The sequence below is a fragment of the Pan troglodytes genome, chromosome 6 (assembly GCF_028858775.2).
Source record: "Pan troglodytes isolate AG18354 chromosome 6, NHGRI_mPanTro3-v2.0_pri, whole genome shotgun sequence".
In the NCBI taxonomy this organism is placed as follows: Eukaryota; Metazoa; Chordata; class Mammalia; order Primates; family Hominidae; genus Pan; species Pan troglodytes.
This window is the reverse complement of record NC_072404.2, coordinates 105,606,284-105,622,680: the sequence shown is the minus strand read 5'-3', so window position 1 is coordinate 105,622,680 and position 16,397 is coordinate 105,606,284. Positions and strand designations below refer to the sequence as shown.

General features: G+C 40.4%; 1 protein-coding gene across 14 annotated transcripts in view; it reads left to right on the top strand.

The window, feature by feature from the left end:
• Window positions 1–16,397, top strand: part of SLC25A13 (solute carrier family 25 member 13) — a 237,626-nt gene that overhangs the window by 112,072 nt on the left and 109,157 nt on the right. For 8 of the 14 annotated variants that reach the window (XM_054687647.2, XM_527824.7, XM_054687646.2 and 5 more), the window contains one exon: window positions 11,442–11,557. The exons of the other annotated variants lie outside the window; for them this stretch is intronic. In XM_054687647.2, coding sequence (XP_054543622.1) covers window positions 11,442–11,557 — 116 coding nt within the window. The remainder of the gene's footprint in view (window positions 1–11,441; window positions 11,558–16,397) is intronic. 14 annotated transcript variants of the gene reach the window in all.

Sequence of the window (16,397 nt, the reverse complement as noted above, 5' to 3'; positions counted from 1 at the left end):
TGTTCCAATTAAAAAATCGTTTAGCTCAATCAATTTTTGGTATTTTAAAATGTTATTTGAGCTGAGAACAAACATAGGTAATATGGGCATTAACTAAAAGTATGTATGGGAACATTCTGTTCCTCGGGCTGTGCCTTCGGTACCCTGTAGGTACTTTTGTGCTTTTCAGCCCTAAATCAAGGGAATGATCAAACTGGAGACTATGGTTAGAGAAGTGAAGGATTTGGCAGTGTGTGCCCTTGCATGCAGGCCAGTCTTTCTGTCCTTGGGTGCATTCAAAGTACCTGGTTATCCAGTGGTAATGAGAATAAACCAACATGCTGCTTTATATAGTGTAGGCCAGTATACGCTAACTGACAAATTCATATGCCTGCTGGCTTTTCAGTTACTGATTTCTTATTTGTGGTTTCCCCACTATCCTTCTTCATTTGCCATTTTAATAACATTGAGACCTTTTTATCCAGCCTTAATTAGTAGAACAAAGAAAGATTTAGGAAACCTAGGTTTTTAAATCTGCTTTATTTGCCTTAATCAGTTTTCCATCATGGTTTACAATTACTTTTCCCTTTTTTCCTCAATGGTCTTTCTTTACCTCTTTTGATTTCCTCCTGCTTTGAAGGCAATACGTAATTTAAAATGAGGTATTTATGGTGTTTTTTGTTTGTTTAAACTTAGTAGACTTTTCCTTTAAAAAGAAGTCTTTGGTAGATCTCAAAATATCCATGATGTAATTAAAATGCAGACTATTTGTCATGCACATTATTAAATTCTGCTCTCAGTGTTGGTAATTATACAAAATAGGAACAATGTAGTATAATAAGATAGCTTTTTGGGGTTTTTAAATGATATCTACTAGTATTTAAGAAATAAAGGATATTTATCTAAAGAATTTTGGAGATGGTGAATATGATTTGTCTCTAGTTTTAAAAGCTTGTAGGCTTGTAGTGGTTCTTTTCCTTGATGTAGAATCATCTTTGTAGGGATTGGCCATGATCGGAACATTTTTGTGACTTGAAGGTTAAAAGAGAGGTTGAGGGAGGTGGCAAGGACACTGGGGCAGATTCTTCTCATCTCATTGGGTAATGGTTATTTTACAGGGAGGGAAAGAATAAATGGGGTATAGGAAGAGTAAAGACATTTTCTAGTGTTACTTGAATTAACTACGTACTAGCAAGTGAGAACTAGAAAAGGGATGAATCATACCTGTCAAATGTGCTTGATCCATCTTATAAGAAAGAGAATGTTGGGGGTATAAGAATACCCCAGTAAATCCCCCTGGTTGGCACAGTCAGCCTTGGGCAACTTGACTGCTGTTTGGAGTCAGCTGCAAGGCGATGGGCTGCCAAGTAGAGCTGGCAGTATGGACAGATCACTTACTGAGTTAAGCTCACAATTACGAGAGCATATATATATATATATACTTTTGCCAATATGGAGGCAGTGATATATGCAGAGGTGATATTTATAGGCCAAATTCGTGATAACGATACAGTAAAATTGCCAATAAAAATCTTTAATAGGTTTTTAAAGCCAGGCAGTAGCCTGCTTGTTTGAACAATATTCAATCTGCCAGATTTCACTGGAGCCAATGAATTTAAATAGGCCCTTGGCAAACACTGCAGTGAGATTTGAACCAGAGTACATAGTAGAGCTGAAGAGCCCTGCTGGCCTCAGAACAGATGCACTCCAGGGAATGCCAAGGTCCTTTCTGGAGCCAGGGTGGGCACAGAATGGCTGCCTGTAACCTAAAATGGAAGAAAACAGGATTTTAGAATGAAAGGCATCCGAGAAAAGCACCTTTTATGGAACAAGAAAGGATATCTGTTCCAACTTGTCCGACAAGGTCATTCAGCCAGTTAGGCAAAGGTAAGACCCTATAGGACTCAGCTTCTGTCCACCTTATTCCTGATGGTTTTTAGAAGATTAGGTAATCACTCATTGTCTCTTTTCAGATCAGATTAGAAACAATAGTCATGAATTTGCATAATTGGGGTCGTGAGTCTTCGTTTGTGTGCTTGCTGACCATCAACTAGCATATTAAATAAAAATCTTTACTTAGGAGCACCCTCTTCATCTGCCTAACTGGTAGTTTCCATATCCTCAGTGACTTCCAAGCCTCAGAGTCTGTGCCTGTGACTGCCATAGCCCCTGGCCACTGGGCCTCCTCTTGATTCGGAGGGGCTGAGCAGCTCCTGGGCTTTAAAAACTGCTTGCTGTGACTTCCAGGACAGGACCCCCCCAGACCCCACGTAATTAAGCCTTAACAGCTGTTTAGAAAATGTATCCCAGATTTGACTGCTCCTTGGTTCTCTTGCTACGACCCAGGTTTAGCCTACTGTAGCCGCTTCTAACTGGGCTCACTGCTTCACCCGGCGGCCCGTGCTCCACAGTGTCTTGAGTGTTCTTCGTAACCTTTCTAACTCTGAGGCGAGTCACATCACTCCCCTGCATAAAACCCTTCAACAGCAGCTGATTTCCCTAGGAATAAAATCCAGGCATCCTTTTATGCCCGGCACCTTCCTCATCCTCATCCCCTTTCCCTTCCCCTGCCTTCTCTACTCTCCAGCTGCTCGAGGTCTCCCTGCCCTTTGGAACTTAACAAGGGTGGCCTGCTTTGGGCGCTGGCACTGATGTTTCTCCTCACATCCCTGTCCTCCAACTCTTTTCCTGGCCGCTGCTTTTCACCATTCAGATCTCAATACCTCCTCACCAGAGGCTTTTCCTGACCGCTTTAGGCAAGGTAGCTTTATCTCCCAACCCCATTACTCTCCTGAAGTTGATTTTCAAGCCTGGCTATGTAGTACAATCACTTGAGAAGTTTAAAAAAAAAACAAATGAGTGTTTAGGCCCCTCTACAGACCAATGAAATAGAGTATCTGGGGCTGAGAAGCATGATTCCAAGGCGTTGCTCTATTTTACCCTATGCAGTGGTTGTCTAATTCTGGAATTTTTATGTATGCATGTGCTCATCCTCCACCCATCTGCAAATGTGGTTCCTTGAGGACATAGATGTCAATTTTGAGGTATCCTTAGTGCCTGGGGCATGGCTTATCATATAGTAGGAACAGGGTACACATTTGCTTTGTTATCAAAAAGAGTCAGACTCTGGAGCCGGTGTGGTTGCTCACACCTGTAATCCCAGCACTTTGGGAGGCCGAGGCGGGTGGATCGCCTGAGGTCAGGAGTTTGAGGCCAGCCTGGCCAACATGGTGAAACCCTGTCTCTACTAAAAATACAAAAATTAGCCGGGGATGGTGGCGCACGCCTGTAATCCCCAGCTTCTCAGGAGGCTGAGGCAGGAGAATTGCTTGAACCCGGGAGGCAGAGGTTGCAGTGAGCCGAGATCACACCATTGCACTCCAGCCTGGGCAACAAGAGTGAGACTCTGTCTCAAAAAAAAAAAAAAAAAAAAAGAGTCAGACTGTAAAATATTGGAAGAGATTTATTCTGAGCCAGGTATGAGTGACCATGGCCTGTGACACAGCCCTCAGGAGATCCTGAGAACATGTGCCCAAGGTGGTCGGGGTGCAGCTTGGTTTTATACATTTTAGGGAGACATGAGATTTCAATCAATTACATTTAAGAAATACATTGATTCTGTCCAGAAAGGTAGGACAACTCGAAGTGGGGCGAAGGCTTCCAGGTTATAGGTAGAGTTAAACATTTTCTGGTTGACGATTGGTTGGAGTTTACCTAAAGACCTGGGATTATTAGAAAGGAAATGTCTGGGTTCAGATAAGGGATTGTAGAGACCAAAGTGTTCATTGTACAGATGAAGCCCTTAGGTAGCAGGCTTCAGAGGGAATAGATTGTGAATATTTCTTATCAGACTTAAGATATAATGAGACATGTCCAACCCCCACTTCCCGTCATGGCCAGAAACAGTCTTTTAGGTTAAATTTGAAGAGTGCCTTGGCTAAGAAGGAAGTCCATCGAGGGGTCTTAGAATTTTATTTTTGGTTTACAGCTTGGTTGCCTGAATAATATGTATTTGCAAGGAATATGGGCGGGAAAGAGAAGAGCTATAAAAGCCAAAAGCTATTAAAAGATGTTAAAAATCATGGAGACCAAAGCTTTGGATAAATTTGGATAAACTGGTGATCACAGGAGAGTCCAGTTCCAGATTTTTCTTAACACCCACATATACTTAAACGTGTGTGGTCTGATGGTTAGAACTGTGTTTTTGGAGTTAGATTTTACTTTCATCTCTGCCATTGACCCTGGACAATTGCTTGGCTTCTGCTGTAACACACAGAAGAGGTATAAGGAGAAGTTATTTTTGTGAAGTACTCTTGTGGTTAGGAACCTTCAGTAAAAGTGGTAATTGGATTTTGATGGTACATTGTCTACAACCAAACTTCCTGAAGTATGAACAGAACAATTCCTATGTGCTGTTGCTTAAACTTTCGTAGCCACAGAGTTGGCCTGGAGATAGGAGCTAGGCAGGAGATGAAAGGGATCACATGGGGTCTAAGCCTCTGCTGAGTGAGAATAAGCGAGGACAGAGAGGAGGAGAAGAACTGGAGGTTGTCCGTTAGTGTGATTCTTTCAGATCCTTCGTTTCTTTTTTCAATTTGTCTTCCTCTCCCCAAATCTCTTATATAGTCCTCCTGCCACTATCTAAGTTGAGGACTTTGCTATTTTGTTTCATATGAATTTTTCTTTTTTTCTTACTGTAAGAACAGTGCAGTATGTATATTATTGAAAGGATTAGAAAATATGGACAAGCAGAAAAAAATCTTAAATTTCTAACAATTTAACCACCTAGAGATGATATCCACTGCCAACACTTTGGTGTGCCTCCTTCAGACTTTGTGTGTATGCAAAATATTATTGTCCATTTTTAAGAAACAAATAATTTTCTACACATCATTGTGTAAATGACTTTTTACTTACTACCATGGATTTGTTTATAACACTTTTTAGTGGTTGGATAGTATCCTGCATATCAATGTTCTGTATTCAGTCCATCACATATTGTTGTATATTGAGGTTGTTTGTACTTTTTTCACCATTACCAGCAGTGCTGGGTAAATATCCTTGTAGATTAAAGTTTGCACGCATTTATGAATTATTTTTTAGGATAAACTCCTAGAAGTGCAGTTGTGGTGGCTGAGGAGTAAAGAGGTGTTTTTTTGTTTTTGTTTTTTTCTAACTGCTTCTTGTGGGGCAGGGCTAACCCATAGGCTACCCAGAGTGGCCATAAAGACATCTTTGAGACTCTTGCTGTGTTGTCAAATTGTTCTCCGGAGATGCTGCACTCCCAGCCCTTGGTATAAAGTGCCTTTCTTTCTTTCTTTCTTTCCTTTCTTTCTTTTCTTTTCTTTTCTTTCCCTCCCCTCCCCTCCCCTCCCCTCCCCTCCCCTCCCCTCCCCTCCCCTCTCCTTTCGGCTTTCCTAGCTCTTCCCTGGATTCTGCCATCGCATCTCCTCAACTCCGGTCTCTTCCCCTTAAGTTCATTTAACACTCACTCCTCTGTCAGATTAAATGTTCTGATGCACAAATTGATCACATCACTAAAATTATCAGATCTTGGTCTACCATCACAGGACCTCATAATCAGGATGTGAGCAACTTTGTAGAGTTTTTTTCTTTCTTTTCTTTTCTTTTCTTTTTTTTTCTAGTAGATGGTGTCTCACTCTGTAGCCCAGGCTGGAGTGCAGTGGTGCAGTCATAGCTCACTGCAGTCTTGAACTCCTGGACTCAAGTGATCCTTCTGCCTTGGCCTCCCAAAGTGCCAGAATTATAGACATGAGCTGCCACACCCAACCCCGGCACTGTATTTTCTGTTCTAGTTTTCCTCCAGCAAATATGAATTTCTTGTGATTCTTCATCTCTGGTCTTCCTTCCTTGGTACCTGGCTTACCTTCTGCCCCTCTGGACCACCATTTCTGGGGAGCAGAGATTGCGTCCCTAGAACTGCCCTCTGCCAAACATGTAGAATAGGCATTGAAGTCAAACTGCAGCTGGTGGACTCTCCTCCCGCATCTCCCATCTTTACTTGATCACATTTCACTTTTATTGCAAGACTGAGTTCATGTTCACCGAACACATCTTCCTTCTGGTGTCATGTGTTCCCAATTTCAGTAAGGCTTTCTCCATCTCCTTTCACTCAACATGACAGTAATCTTTCCCTCCTCTGAATTCATTGAGTCATTTATTTCCAGTTCTCTTATGTTACTTAACCCTTTTTCCATAATATCACAATTTTTAGTCTGTATTCTCTATTATATTTCAAATATCTCCAGGCTAAGTGCTATCCCTTGCAAAGCTGGGGGGAGGAGGGACCTAAAGTTACGCTACAGTGAAGAAGCACCATCATCATTTTGGTATATATCTTGTAGCACCTTTCCACATATGTGATAAATGATTAATATTTACATTGTGTAAGCATAGCATACAGATGCAATTCACTTTTCAACTCTTTCTTCTTTGGCCCAGTATTTTATAGTACTACGCAGTGCTTTGGCTATTTTATTATTACTTGGACTATAAAGGAGTTACAAAGTCGCTACTGTTATAAATGGCTTCCAGAAGGAGAACAGCAGCTCTAATGCTTTGTAAAACAAAAATGACTTGCTTACAGAAAATATCTAGTAGCATCAGAACCATGAAATAGAGTAGTTAGAAACCTACCCTCCCCTAATCTCTGAGTGGTATAGGCCTGTGGAAATGTGACTTGTACATTTGCTTTCATGTTAGCTGACCCATGTTCTACTATTAGTTCCTGCAGATAAGTGTGGTGGCAAATACTGTTCCTTAGATTCTAGTCATAGAGTTAATCAGAGCTGCATGATTCATTTTAAAGGGAATCTAACATTGTCAAAGAAGTTCTGGGAGTTGCGGGTGGAAAAGGAACTAAGTGAGTTCACCAGCCAGGTCTGAACTTGATTAAGCTTGAATTCTTTGTTGTAACTGAACGTTAATGCTCATTAAATCTGTAAAGCAAGACGGAAGCACTGTTTGTCTATATATATATATGCATATACATATATATATATATATAAACATTTTTAGGTATCATGCTGTAAAGTAATATAGTACTACATAATTATTCTCATGGCCTTCTAGTCAGATTACCTTGAAAATCCAAAATGATCTTGGTGAACAATAATACATTATGATTTCATGGTTCATCTATATACCTCCTGCATAGATGTATAATACTCATATCTAACAGGATTACCAAATTACATACCTTTTGGTATCAGTAACATGCCTGAAATACCAGAGTATTTATTGGCCATTCTCAGTTATGAAACGTTGACATTGCCAGACAAGGCTTTGTATATACATATATATATATATATATATGTATTATATATATAGTCATATATATAATATATATTATATATATGCCTTTATATATTATAAGCCTTGCATATGTATATGGTCTCCTATATAAGCTTTTTTTATATAAGCCTTTTATATATATTAAGCCTTTCTTTATTCAGACCATGAAACCAAAAACATCCCTTTTCTAGATAACGCATAGTGTGATTCTATTTAATGAACCTAATGTCTGTGAAGGGGTAATTAAGCAAATATGATTGTTTTCTGCCTCAACAAACTGCCAGCAAATTCCCCTGGAGAGCAGCACTGTGTGGCTGCGTGGCTGTGGGTGCCTGCTCAGCAGGGTTGGGGGATGTGAGGAGGCGTGGCGACTGGGAAGCAAAGGGCCAGAAACACATTTGTCCTCTGTCCGGCTTCAGAAGTCTATAGTGTGGCGGGCCTGTCGGTGAATTCCTCAAGGTCTTCTTTTATTACAGCATGTCTTAAAAGGAAAAGGAAAAGGAAACATCTCTAAATGAAACGCTTGTGGGCACTTTTATTCACAGCTTTAAGTAACCTTTCTTTAAAAACTGCCAGATCTGTGTTTCCAATCTTGGCCTCTATATTAGTTTCCTCAGGCTGCTGTAACAAAGTACTCTACCGCAAACTGGGAAGCTTTAAAAAAAAAAAAACAAATTAGTTGTCCCAAGTTCTGGAGGTTAGACATCCAAGGTGGAGGTTCAGCAGGGTTGGTTTCTTCTGAGGGCTGTAAGGGAGAATCTGTTCCGTGCTTCTTTCCTGTCTTCTGGTGGTGGGCGGGCAACCTTTGGTGTTCCTTGGCTTGAAGAAGCATCACCCTGATCTCTACGTTCATCTTTACTTGGTTTTCTCCTTGTGTGCATGTCTGTTTTTAAATTTCCCTGTTTTATAAAAAAGACTCCAGTCATATTGGATTAGGTGCCTGCCCTACTCCACTGTGATCTCATCTTAACTAGTTCCATTTGCAGCTGCCCTATTTCCAAATAAAGTCACATTCTGAGGTTCTAGGGGTTGGGATTTTTGGGGACAGGGGACACAGTTCTGCCCATACCAGCATCTCTCTTGAGTCCATTGGGTCTCTTTTGGCTTCTGGCTGGACACTGTACTACATGTCCCACTGTTACCTCAAACACAGTCACAGTTGGTTACATTCTCCCACAGGTCCCTTCTTTCCAATTTTTACCTTTTTTTCTTTTTTCTTGTTTATCTTTGGTGGTGGTATCATCATCCCACTCAGTTATCCAAGTTGGAAATGTTGGGAACATCCTGGCCTGTTTCCTTGGCCTTGGCCTCCAACATCCAGTCCTAACCACATTTTATCATTTCTGCCTCTGCTGTGTTTCTCTAGCCTTTCTTCTGCTTCCATTCCTAGGGCCCCCACTCAGGTTTAGAACCCTGTGATCCCTGGCTGCCAGGCTGTCTCCCACATCTCATCTCTCCTTTAAATTCATCTTCCACACCAGTTCTTTTTCTAAAACAAAGTTTTGAATGTGACATTTCTTAATCCAGAAACTGAGTGATTTTTAACTGTCTGAAAAAAAAGTCAAGATTCTGTTGCTTGGCCCTTAAGGTCCACCCCAGGTGGCTGGCATCTCGCTCTTGCCAGTCTTTTGCTCCTCATGACCTGCTAGATGGAGAATTGGTAACTCCTACATGCTTCTCCAAATACAGCACATCCATTTGTTTTCATCTCTGTACTTTGCTTCCCCAGTGTAGAATGTCCTCTCTCTACCCTTCCCTCCTCTCTCCATTGTCACCAAACCAAAGTTGGTCCATTTGCCTGCACAAAATGGAAAGCCAAACACAAAGCACCAGTTTTTTGCAGCAAGAAAGTTTATTGCCAGGCAACTGAGTAAGGGGAGAGGAGTCACACTCAAGTTTGACTTTCTCTACCAGCCTTACAGCCATAGATTTAAGGGAGGGCTTCTGAGTGTGGAGTTTAGGTGCTGAACAGTGATTAGTGATTGGCTGAAAGGAAAGGGGGTTTGGAAAGTGTCTTGGGCATGCTGTTGCCCTTCCATGCTGCTTCATGGGTTGCACCTTTGGACAGTGGTGGCATTAGCTTGAACTGAGGGTGAGTTTTTGGCCCTCTAACGTCAAAAGGTTACTCAACAGGAGAAGAAGTCTATTCTGCCCAGACTCCAGTCAGCTATGTTGGTTCCAACCAGCCTCGGTCTGTCAGCCAATTTTGTGGCAAACAGAGAGAACTGTAACAAATGGTTTTTTTCTCTGCTGTCCTGCAAGACAAGCTCAATAAATTTTTGTTAGTTACCAAATTCTTTAATCCTGTGGGGCATGGTTTCACCATCTTCCCACAGCAGTTGGAATTCTACCCAGGTTAAATGGAAGCCAGGAGACCTGGTTTTCAGGCCAAAATGTCAGAAGCCAGTTGTTTTGCCTAACCCAGGTCATTAACTTTTTCCAGTTTCCGTTTCCTCACAAGTAAAATGAGGAGGTTGAAGTAGATAATCCCTAAGATCTTCTCAGCTTTAAAATTTGTTCTTCAAATACCATGCCGCCATGAAGCAGTCCCCAACTCTTCCAGGCAGAATAATTCACCCCTTTTATGCCCCTTAGTGCTTTACTTTTTCTTTTACAGTTAACTCTTAATTTCTAGTGGTTATGTGTGCTCATGACCATCTCCCCTTCCTCCAAACAGCTGGTGGTAAGCTCCTGGAGTTCAGGCAGGAATGCTTGACTCATATTTGCCCCCCTTCTTGCCTCGTACGCAGAGTCTCGGTGACAGAGACCTTAGTAGAGGATAAAATGTCCTTGGGAAGTACTCCCCTGTAACACATGCTCTTCCTGAGTGTTCCCAGGCATTGAGAAGCATGTGTTTTGGATGGTTAATGATACAGAGATGCTATATTGAACACACTGAGTTTGTCCTTTCTTTGTAGCATTATTGTAATTGGGTGACATTCTGGGAAACAGCTAAGTTCACTTTGTAACAGTTTTTATAAAAATGTGTTCTCTCTATAGGATGTTTAGAAGTAACTAAGTTTTCTGTAAAATATATGAAAACCATTCCTATTTTCTTCCTCCTTCCATATCCTCCGGAAACTTGGAGTATCTCAATGTATCATTAAAGTATTTGGATACTTAAAATAGCAGTTGTTAAAAAATAAAATCTAGGAAAGCTTTTATGGACCCATTTCCTCTTTGGAAGTCAAAACATCCTTGGCCTCTCATGTTCTTCCTAAAGCTTAGATTTGACCCACATTTTGACCTTCGGAAAGTTAAAGTCACTCCTTTTTCCTAGAGAAGAATGACCAGGCCCTTTTCTTTCTTCAAGGCCACCTCTGGTCCTATATTTCTAATCTAATTTTACATTGTTCTTTTATGCACTCCACTGTCCAGACAAAATCTGTCACTCATCAGTTTCCCTGTACACTCCTTAGCTTTCTTGCATTAGCCTTCTGCCTGAAGTGCCCTCTAGTCTACACCCATTACCGCATATCCAAGTTGTACTCATTTTTTAAGGCCTAGCTCAAATGCCATTCCTGCCACAAAGACTTTTATTACCATACTAGTTCTTGTGTTATGATTTGTCCTTCCTCTATACACTAGTCTATTTCTAGACCAGTGCTGTCTGCCTCACTAGACTAGAAGTCCCTTGGGGTCATGTTTCACGTATCATTTATCTGTATTCCCCTTGTACTAGCCCTAGGTCAATTCACAGGTGGTCAGTAAATACCAGTAGTGAATCAATATCTGTGAACCGTTTTTTGCATAGTGTATAAGGATACTAATGCATAACAAAGTTGCTCTATTTTGCTGTTAGGCAGTCACATCTTAGTCTAAAGTATCTGCACTTTTATTATAGAACCCAAAAACATGCCTGAAGGAAGACTGAAACATATATGATGCTGGATAAAACAGTTATGTTTGAAATTATAATGTATTTAGTGTGTAACTTCATGGTCAATGCTGTCATGTCTTTTAGATTCTGTGCATTATTATTTCAGTCCACTATATGTAAAAGTAAATGCTAAATGTTTATAAATGTTTTCAGTTTGAATTTTATGTTTTGGCAGTGATATCTTATTTTTTCCCTCAGTGTATGTTTGTATATGCTTCTGTTTTCCACAAGCTACTGACTTTTGCTTTATGTTTGTTTTATGTTGCAGATTAATATCTTTTCAAGAATTTGTTGCCTTTGAATCTGTCCTGTGTGCCCCAGATGCTTTGTTTATGGTAGCCTTTCAGCTGTTTGACAAAGCTGGCAAAGGAGAAGTAACTTTTGGTAAGGAGCATGCTTCTGTGCACATCTGTGTAAGTGTGGACTTGTGTGAGCATTTTCTTTTTTTTTTTTCTAGGAACAAAATAAAGTGTATGGAAATTCTTTATAGAAGATAGTATATCCCTTTTAGTAAAGATACTTCAATGTTTAGGAGCTCCAGTTCAAACGTCTTCCTATTTGAAAAAAACAAGTTTCTGGCTTAGTAGTTTTGATACTCTGATTTAGTTTTAAGGTGAGGGAGATGTGGCATCACTGTTTTCATAGAGTCATAGCATGTGAGAGCCAGACAGGACTTCTGTTTCTTCCCTGCACCATCAGTAGTGCTTTCCACTGATAGAACGAAGAAGTGAATAATCTGCCTACACACAGAAGTTACTTATGCACCCTATACTTCTTGTCTTCACGTTGTTCCCATGGAGTAGTTTGCGGCCAGAGCTGCTGCACAAGATGGTGGTTCAGAATGGTACATGAAGGACCTTGTTCTAAACAACCCCCGCTCCCCCGACCCAACTGCTGTGCTGGCAGTGTCTGCTCTGCTGTGGCCTTCTTTATTTTGCAAGGCACAAACATCATCATGGGAATTAGCTACAAAGCTGCAGAAAACCCTGATGTTTTTCAAATTCTTAGAAGAAAGGGAAGGCTTGGAAGTGGTGGGACAGTGGTAAGTTATTTTTTAAAAAACTGGCTACTAAGGACAGATTTAACGGAAAGTACCATGTTTCCCTTGGACTCTGTGGTGTCCAGCATATGTTGTCTCTGCATGCAAATCTGCAGTAGCATTGCTCATGAAGAATTTTGGAGCCCATTAGGCATGTGGATTGTGCTTTCATGAGAGATGGCTTTAAAGATTAGGGAGAATGTGGCATGACTGTTTTCATAGCGTCATAGAACGTGAGACCCAGACAGGACTTCTGCCTGTCTTGTGCTTGGCATGTGCCCATTTTAAGTGTCTATTCACAGTTTCTAATTCATTCAGACCTTTGGGACTTGTCTTATTTGATGTATTGTGGAAAACATACAGATATGGGAAAAATACAGATGGTGTAACAGTGTTGCTTCCAGAATCAGATAAGCTTAGCCCCTTCCAGCTCTGCTGCTGTTGTCTCTGAGCCAAATTAGTGATCCTCTCCAGTCCTCATTTATCTTATCAAGAAGTGAATATAATAATTAAAGTATTGGTAAGATAGTATAATAGATTTATTGTGCCAACCCCCTTCGCCATTCCGTCATACTCATTTGGCATGACAGAATTAAAGGTTAAATCATCTTGAGCAAAGACAAAAAATTATATACTTGCCCGGTTTTGTTTCTAGAAGATCAGATGCTTTCCATTAATACTTCATGAGGATTATTTAATATTTACAGATCCTTAGAAGAAATTTATTTCCATCACCCAGTTCCTCTTAGCACCACTGCAACCACCACTTTTCAATGGAATACCAATTTTTAAAAAGTCCCCATTTAAATCTTCAAGTAATAAGTAAGCCGCTAACTCATGGTGTTATTGAAGTAATCAATGGAAGCGAGTTTGGTGACATTGTTATGATAGCGTTTCCTGGGGATGAACAGAGGAAAGGCTGTGAGTGTAAGCATGTTCAGCATAGGTGTGTTCTGTCTTGTTCTCCTACTTTCCCCAGCAAGTCTGGATGTGAGGAATGGAAGAGAGTTCGATTTGATATTAGAGGACTGAGAAATGGGCTTCAGGTAGTTCCTTGATATAGATCCATCTTCCCTTCATGCGTGTGAAGTGGCAAGGGATATTGGCGACCAGCTTTACCACTGGTCCTAGAAAGACGTAGGAGACTTCCACCATTGCAGGGCAAAGTGTGTGTGTTAGTGTGATTAGAAGAAAATGATAGTGAAGAAGCAGGATGTAGGAAACAAGAGCTGTCTTTGAATTGTAGAAGGCATAGTTGCATAAGGATTTTGTTTCTGCTTCTTACTAGCTGAAGGACAAGTCATTTCAACCCTCTGAGCTTTATTTTCCTCATCTCTAAAATCGGGGTAATAACTACCTTACAGGACTATGTAAGGATTAAAAGATCCACTGCATAAAAGGCACTGTCTGAAAAACAAAGGCCTTTATACAAATAGTGATACTAAAAGAAATAGCCTAAAAGAAGAAAAGATTTTCTGTTGTTTTTTTTTTTTCATTTTTCTTTGGGAAGCCCTTTTTTTAAAAATTTTTTTTAATTTTTTTTTTTTTAACGTAAGTTCAGGGGTACATGTGCAGGTTTACTATATAGGTAAATTTGTGTCACAGGGGTTTGTTGTACAAATTATTTCGTTACTCAGATATTAAACCTAGTACCCATTAGTTATTTTTCCTGATTCTCTCCCTCCTCCCACCTTCTACCCTCCACCCTCTGGTAGGCCCTAATGTCTGTTATTCCTCTCTGTGTCCCTGTGTTCTTATCACTTAGCTCCCACATACACATGAGAATGTTTGGTTTTTGGTTTTCTGTTCCCACATTAGTTTGCTAAGGATAATGGCCTCCAGCTCCATCCAAGTTCCTGTAGAGGACATGATCTTGTTGTTTTTTTTAATGACTGCATAGTATTCCATGGTGTATATGTACCACATTTTCTTTATCCAGTCTATCATTAATGGGCATCTAGGTTGATGCCATGTCTTTGCTATTGTGAATAGTGCTATGGTGAACATATGTGTGCATGTGTTTTTATGATAGAATGTTTATATTTCTTTGGGTATATGCCCAGTAATGGGATTGTGGGTTGAAGGATAGTTCTGTTTTTAGGTCTTTGAGGAATCGCCACACTGTTTTCCACAGTGGTTGAACTAATTTACACTCCTACCAGCATTTACACTCACACCAGCAGTGTATAAGTGTTCCTTTTTCTCTGCAACCTTGCTAGCACCAGCTATTTTTTGACTTTTTAATAGTAACCATTCTGATTAGTGTGAGATGGTATCTAGTTGTAGTTTTGATTTGCATTTCTCTAATTACCAGTGATGTTGAGCCTTTTTCCATATGCTTCTTGGCCGCATATATGTGTTCTTTTGAAAATATCTGTTCATGTCGTTTGCCCACTTTTTTCTTGTTTTTTTTTTTTTTTTTGAGACAGAGTCTCACTCTGTCACCCAGGTTGGAATGCAGTGGCACAATCTCGGCTCAGTGCAACCTCCACCTCCTGGGTTCAAGCAGTTCTCCTGCCTGAGTTTCTCGAGTGCCTGGGACTATAGGCGCGCGCCACCACGTCTGGCTAATTTTGTATTTTTAGTAGAGATGTGGTTTTACCATATTGGTCAGGATGGTCTCAAACTCCTGACCTCAGGTGATTGACCCGCCTCGGCCTCCCAAACTGCTGGGATTACAGGCATGAGACACCACGCCTGGCCTTTCCCTCACTTTTTAATGGGGTTGTTTTCCCGGTAAATTTAAGTTCCTTATAGTTAGTTGCTGGATATTAGACCTTTGTCAGATGCATAGTTTGCAAAAATTTTCTCCCATTCTGTAGGGTGTCTGTTTACTCTCTTGATAGTTGCTTTTGCTGTGCAGAATGCCCTTTAGTTAATTAGGTCCCATTTGTCAATTTTTGTTTTTATTGCAATTGCTTTTGGTGTCTTTGTCATGAAATCTTTGCCCATTCCACTCTCCAGAGTGGTATTGCCTAGGTTGTCTTCCAAGAATATAGCTTTGAGTTTTACACTTAAGTGTTGTTTGTTTTTCAGACGAACTCTTGCTCTGTTGCCCAGGCTGGAGTGCAGTGGTATGATCTCGGCTCACTGCAACCTCTGCTTACCAGGCTCAAGTGATTATTGTGCCTCAGCCTTCCAAGTAGCTGGGAGTATAGGCATGCACCACCATGCCTGGCTGATTTTTTGTATTTTTCAGTAGACAGGGTTTCACCATGTTGGCGAGGCTGGTCTCGAACTCTTGACCTCAAGTGATCCACCCACCTTGGCCTCCCAAAGTGTTGGGATTACAGGTGTGAACCATCATGTCTGGCCACATTTAAGTCTTTAATCTATTTCGAGTTTATTTTTGTATATGGCGTAAGGAAGGGGTCCAGTTTCAGTCTTCTGCATATGGCTAGCCAATTAACCCAGCATCGTTTATTGAATACAGAATCCTTTCCCCATTGCTTGTTTTTGTCAGTTTTCTTGAAGATCAGATAGTTGTAGGTGTACAGCCTTAATTCTGTTTATAAGTATCTTGAGATATCAACAGGTATATGACAGGGTGTTGGTATGACTGGTAAATTCTAGTTAATTTGTGATTCTGTATGTGAGGAGAAAAAATTAAATGTTTCCGTTTGTATTTTTAGCCTATTGTATGTGACAGTGATTTTTTAAAGTATACTTTGTTGAATGACAGCATACATGCAGAAGAATATACAAATGGTGTTAAGTGTACATCTTTCTGAACTTTTACATCTGGATCTGCTTACCACGAGCCAGATCAGAAAGAGGATGGTACCAGCAGTTTAGAGGTCTCATCCCAGTCACTGTTCCCCAATCCCAATGGTAACAACTGACATTTATCACTATCAATTGGTTTTGCCTGTTTTTAAACTTAATTTAATTGGAACTATATAGAATGTACTCTTTTGGTCTGGCTTCCTTTGTTCATTTTATTTGTGAGATTAATCCATGTCGCATGTATTTTTTGTTTTTCTTCACTGTATTGAATTCCATTATGTGACTCTATCCTAATTTATTTATCCATTCTATTGTTGATAAAACATTTTGGAACATTTTCATTTTTGGCTGCTGCAAGCAATATGCTTTTGACATTGCTTTACATATTTTTTGGTGTGTATAGACATTTCTAGGAATAGACTTGCTGGGTCACAGAAAATATGTATATTTAGCTTCAGT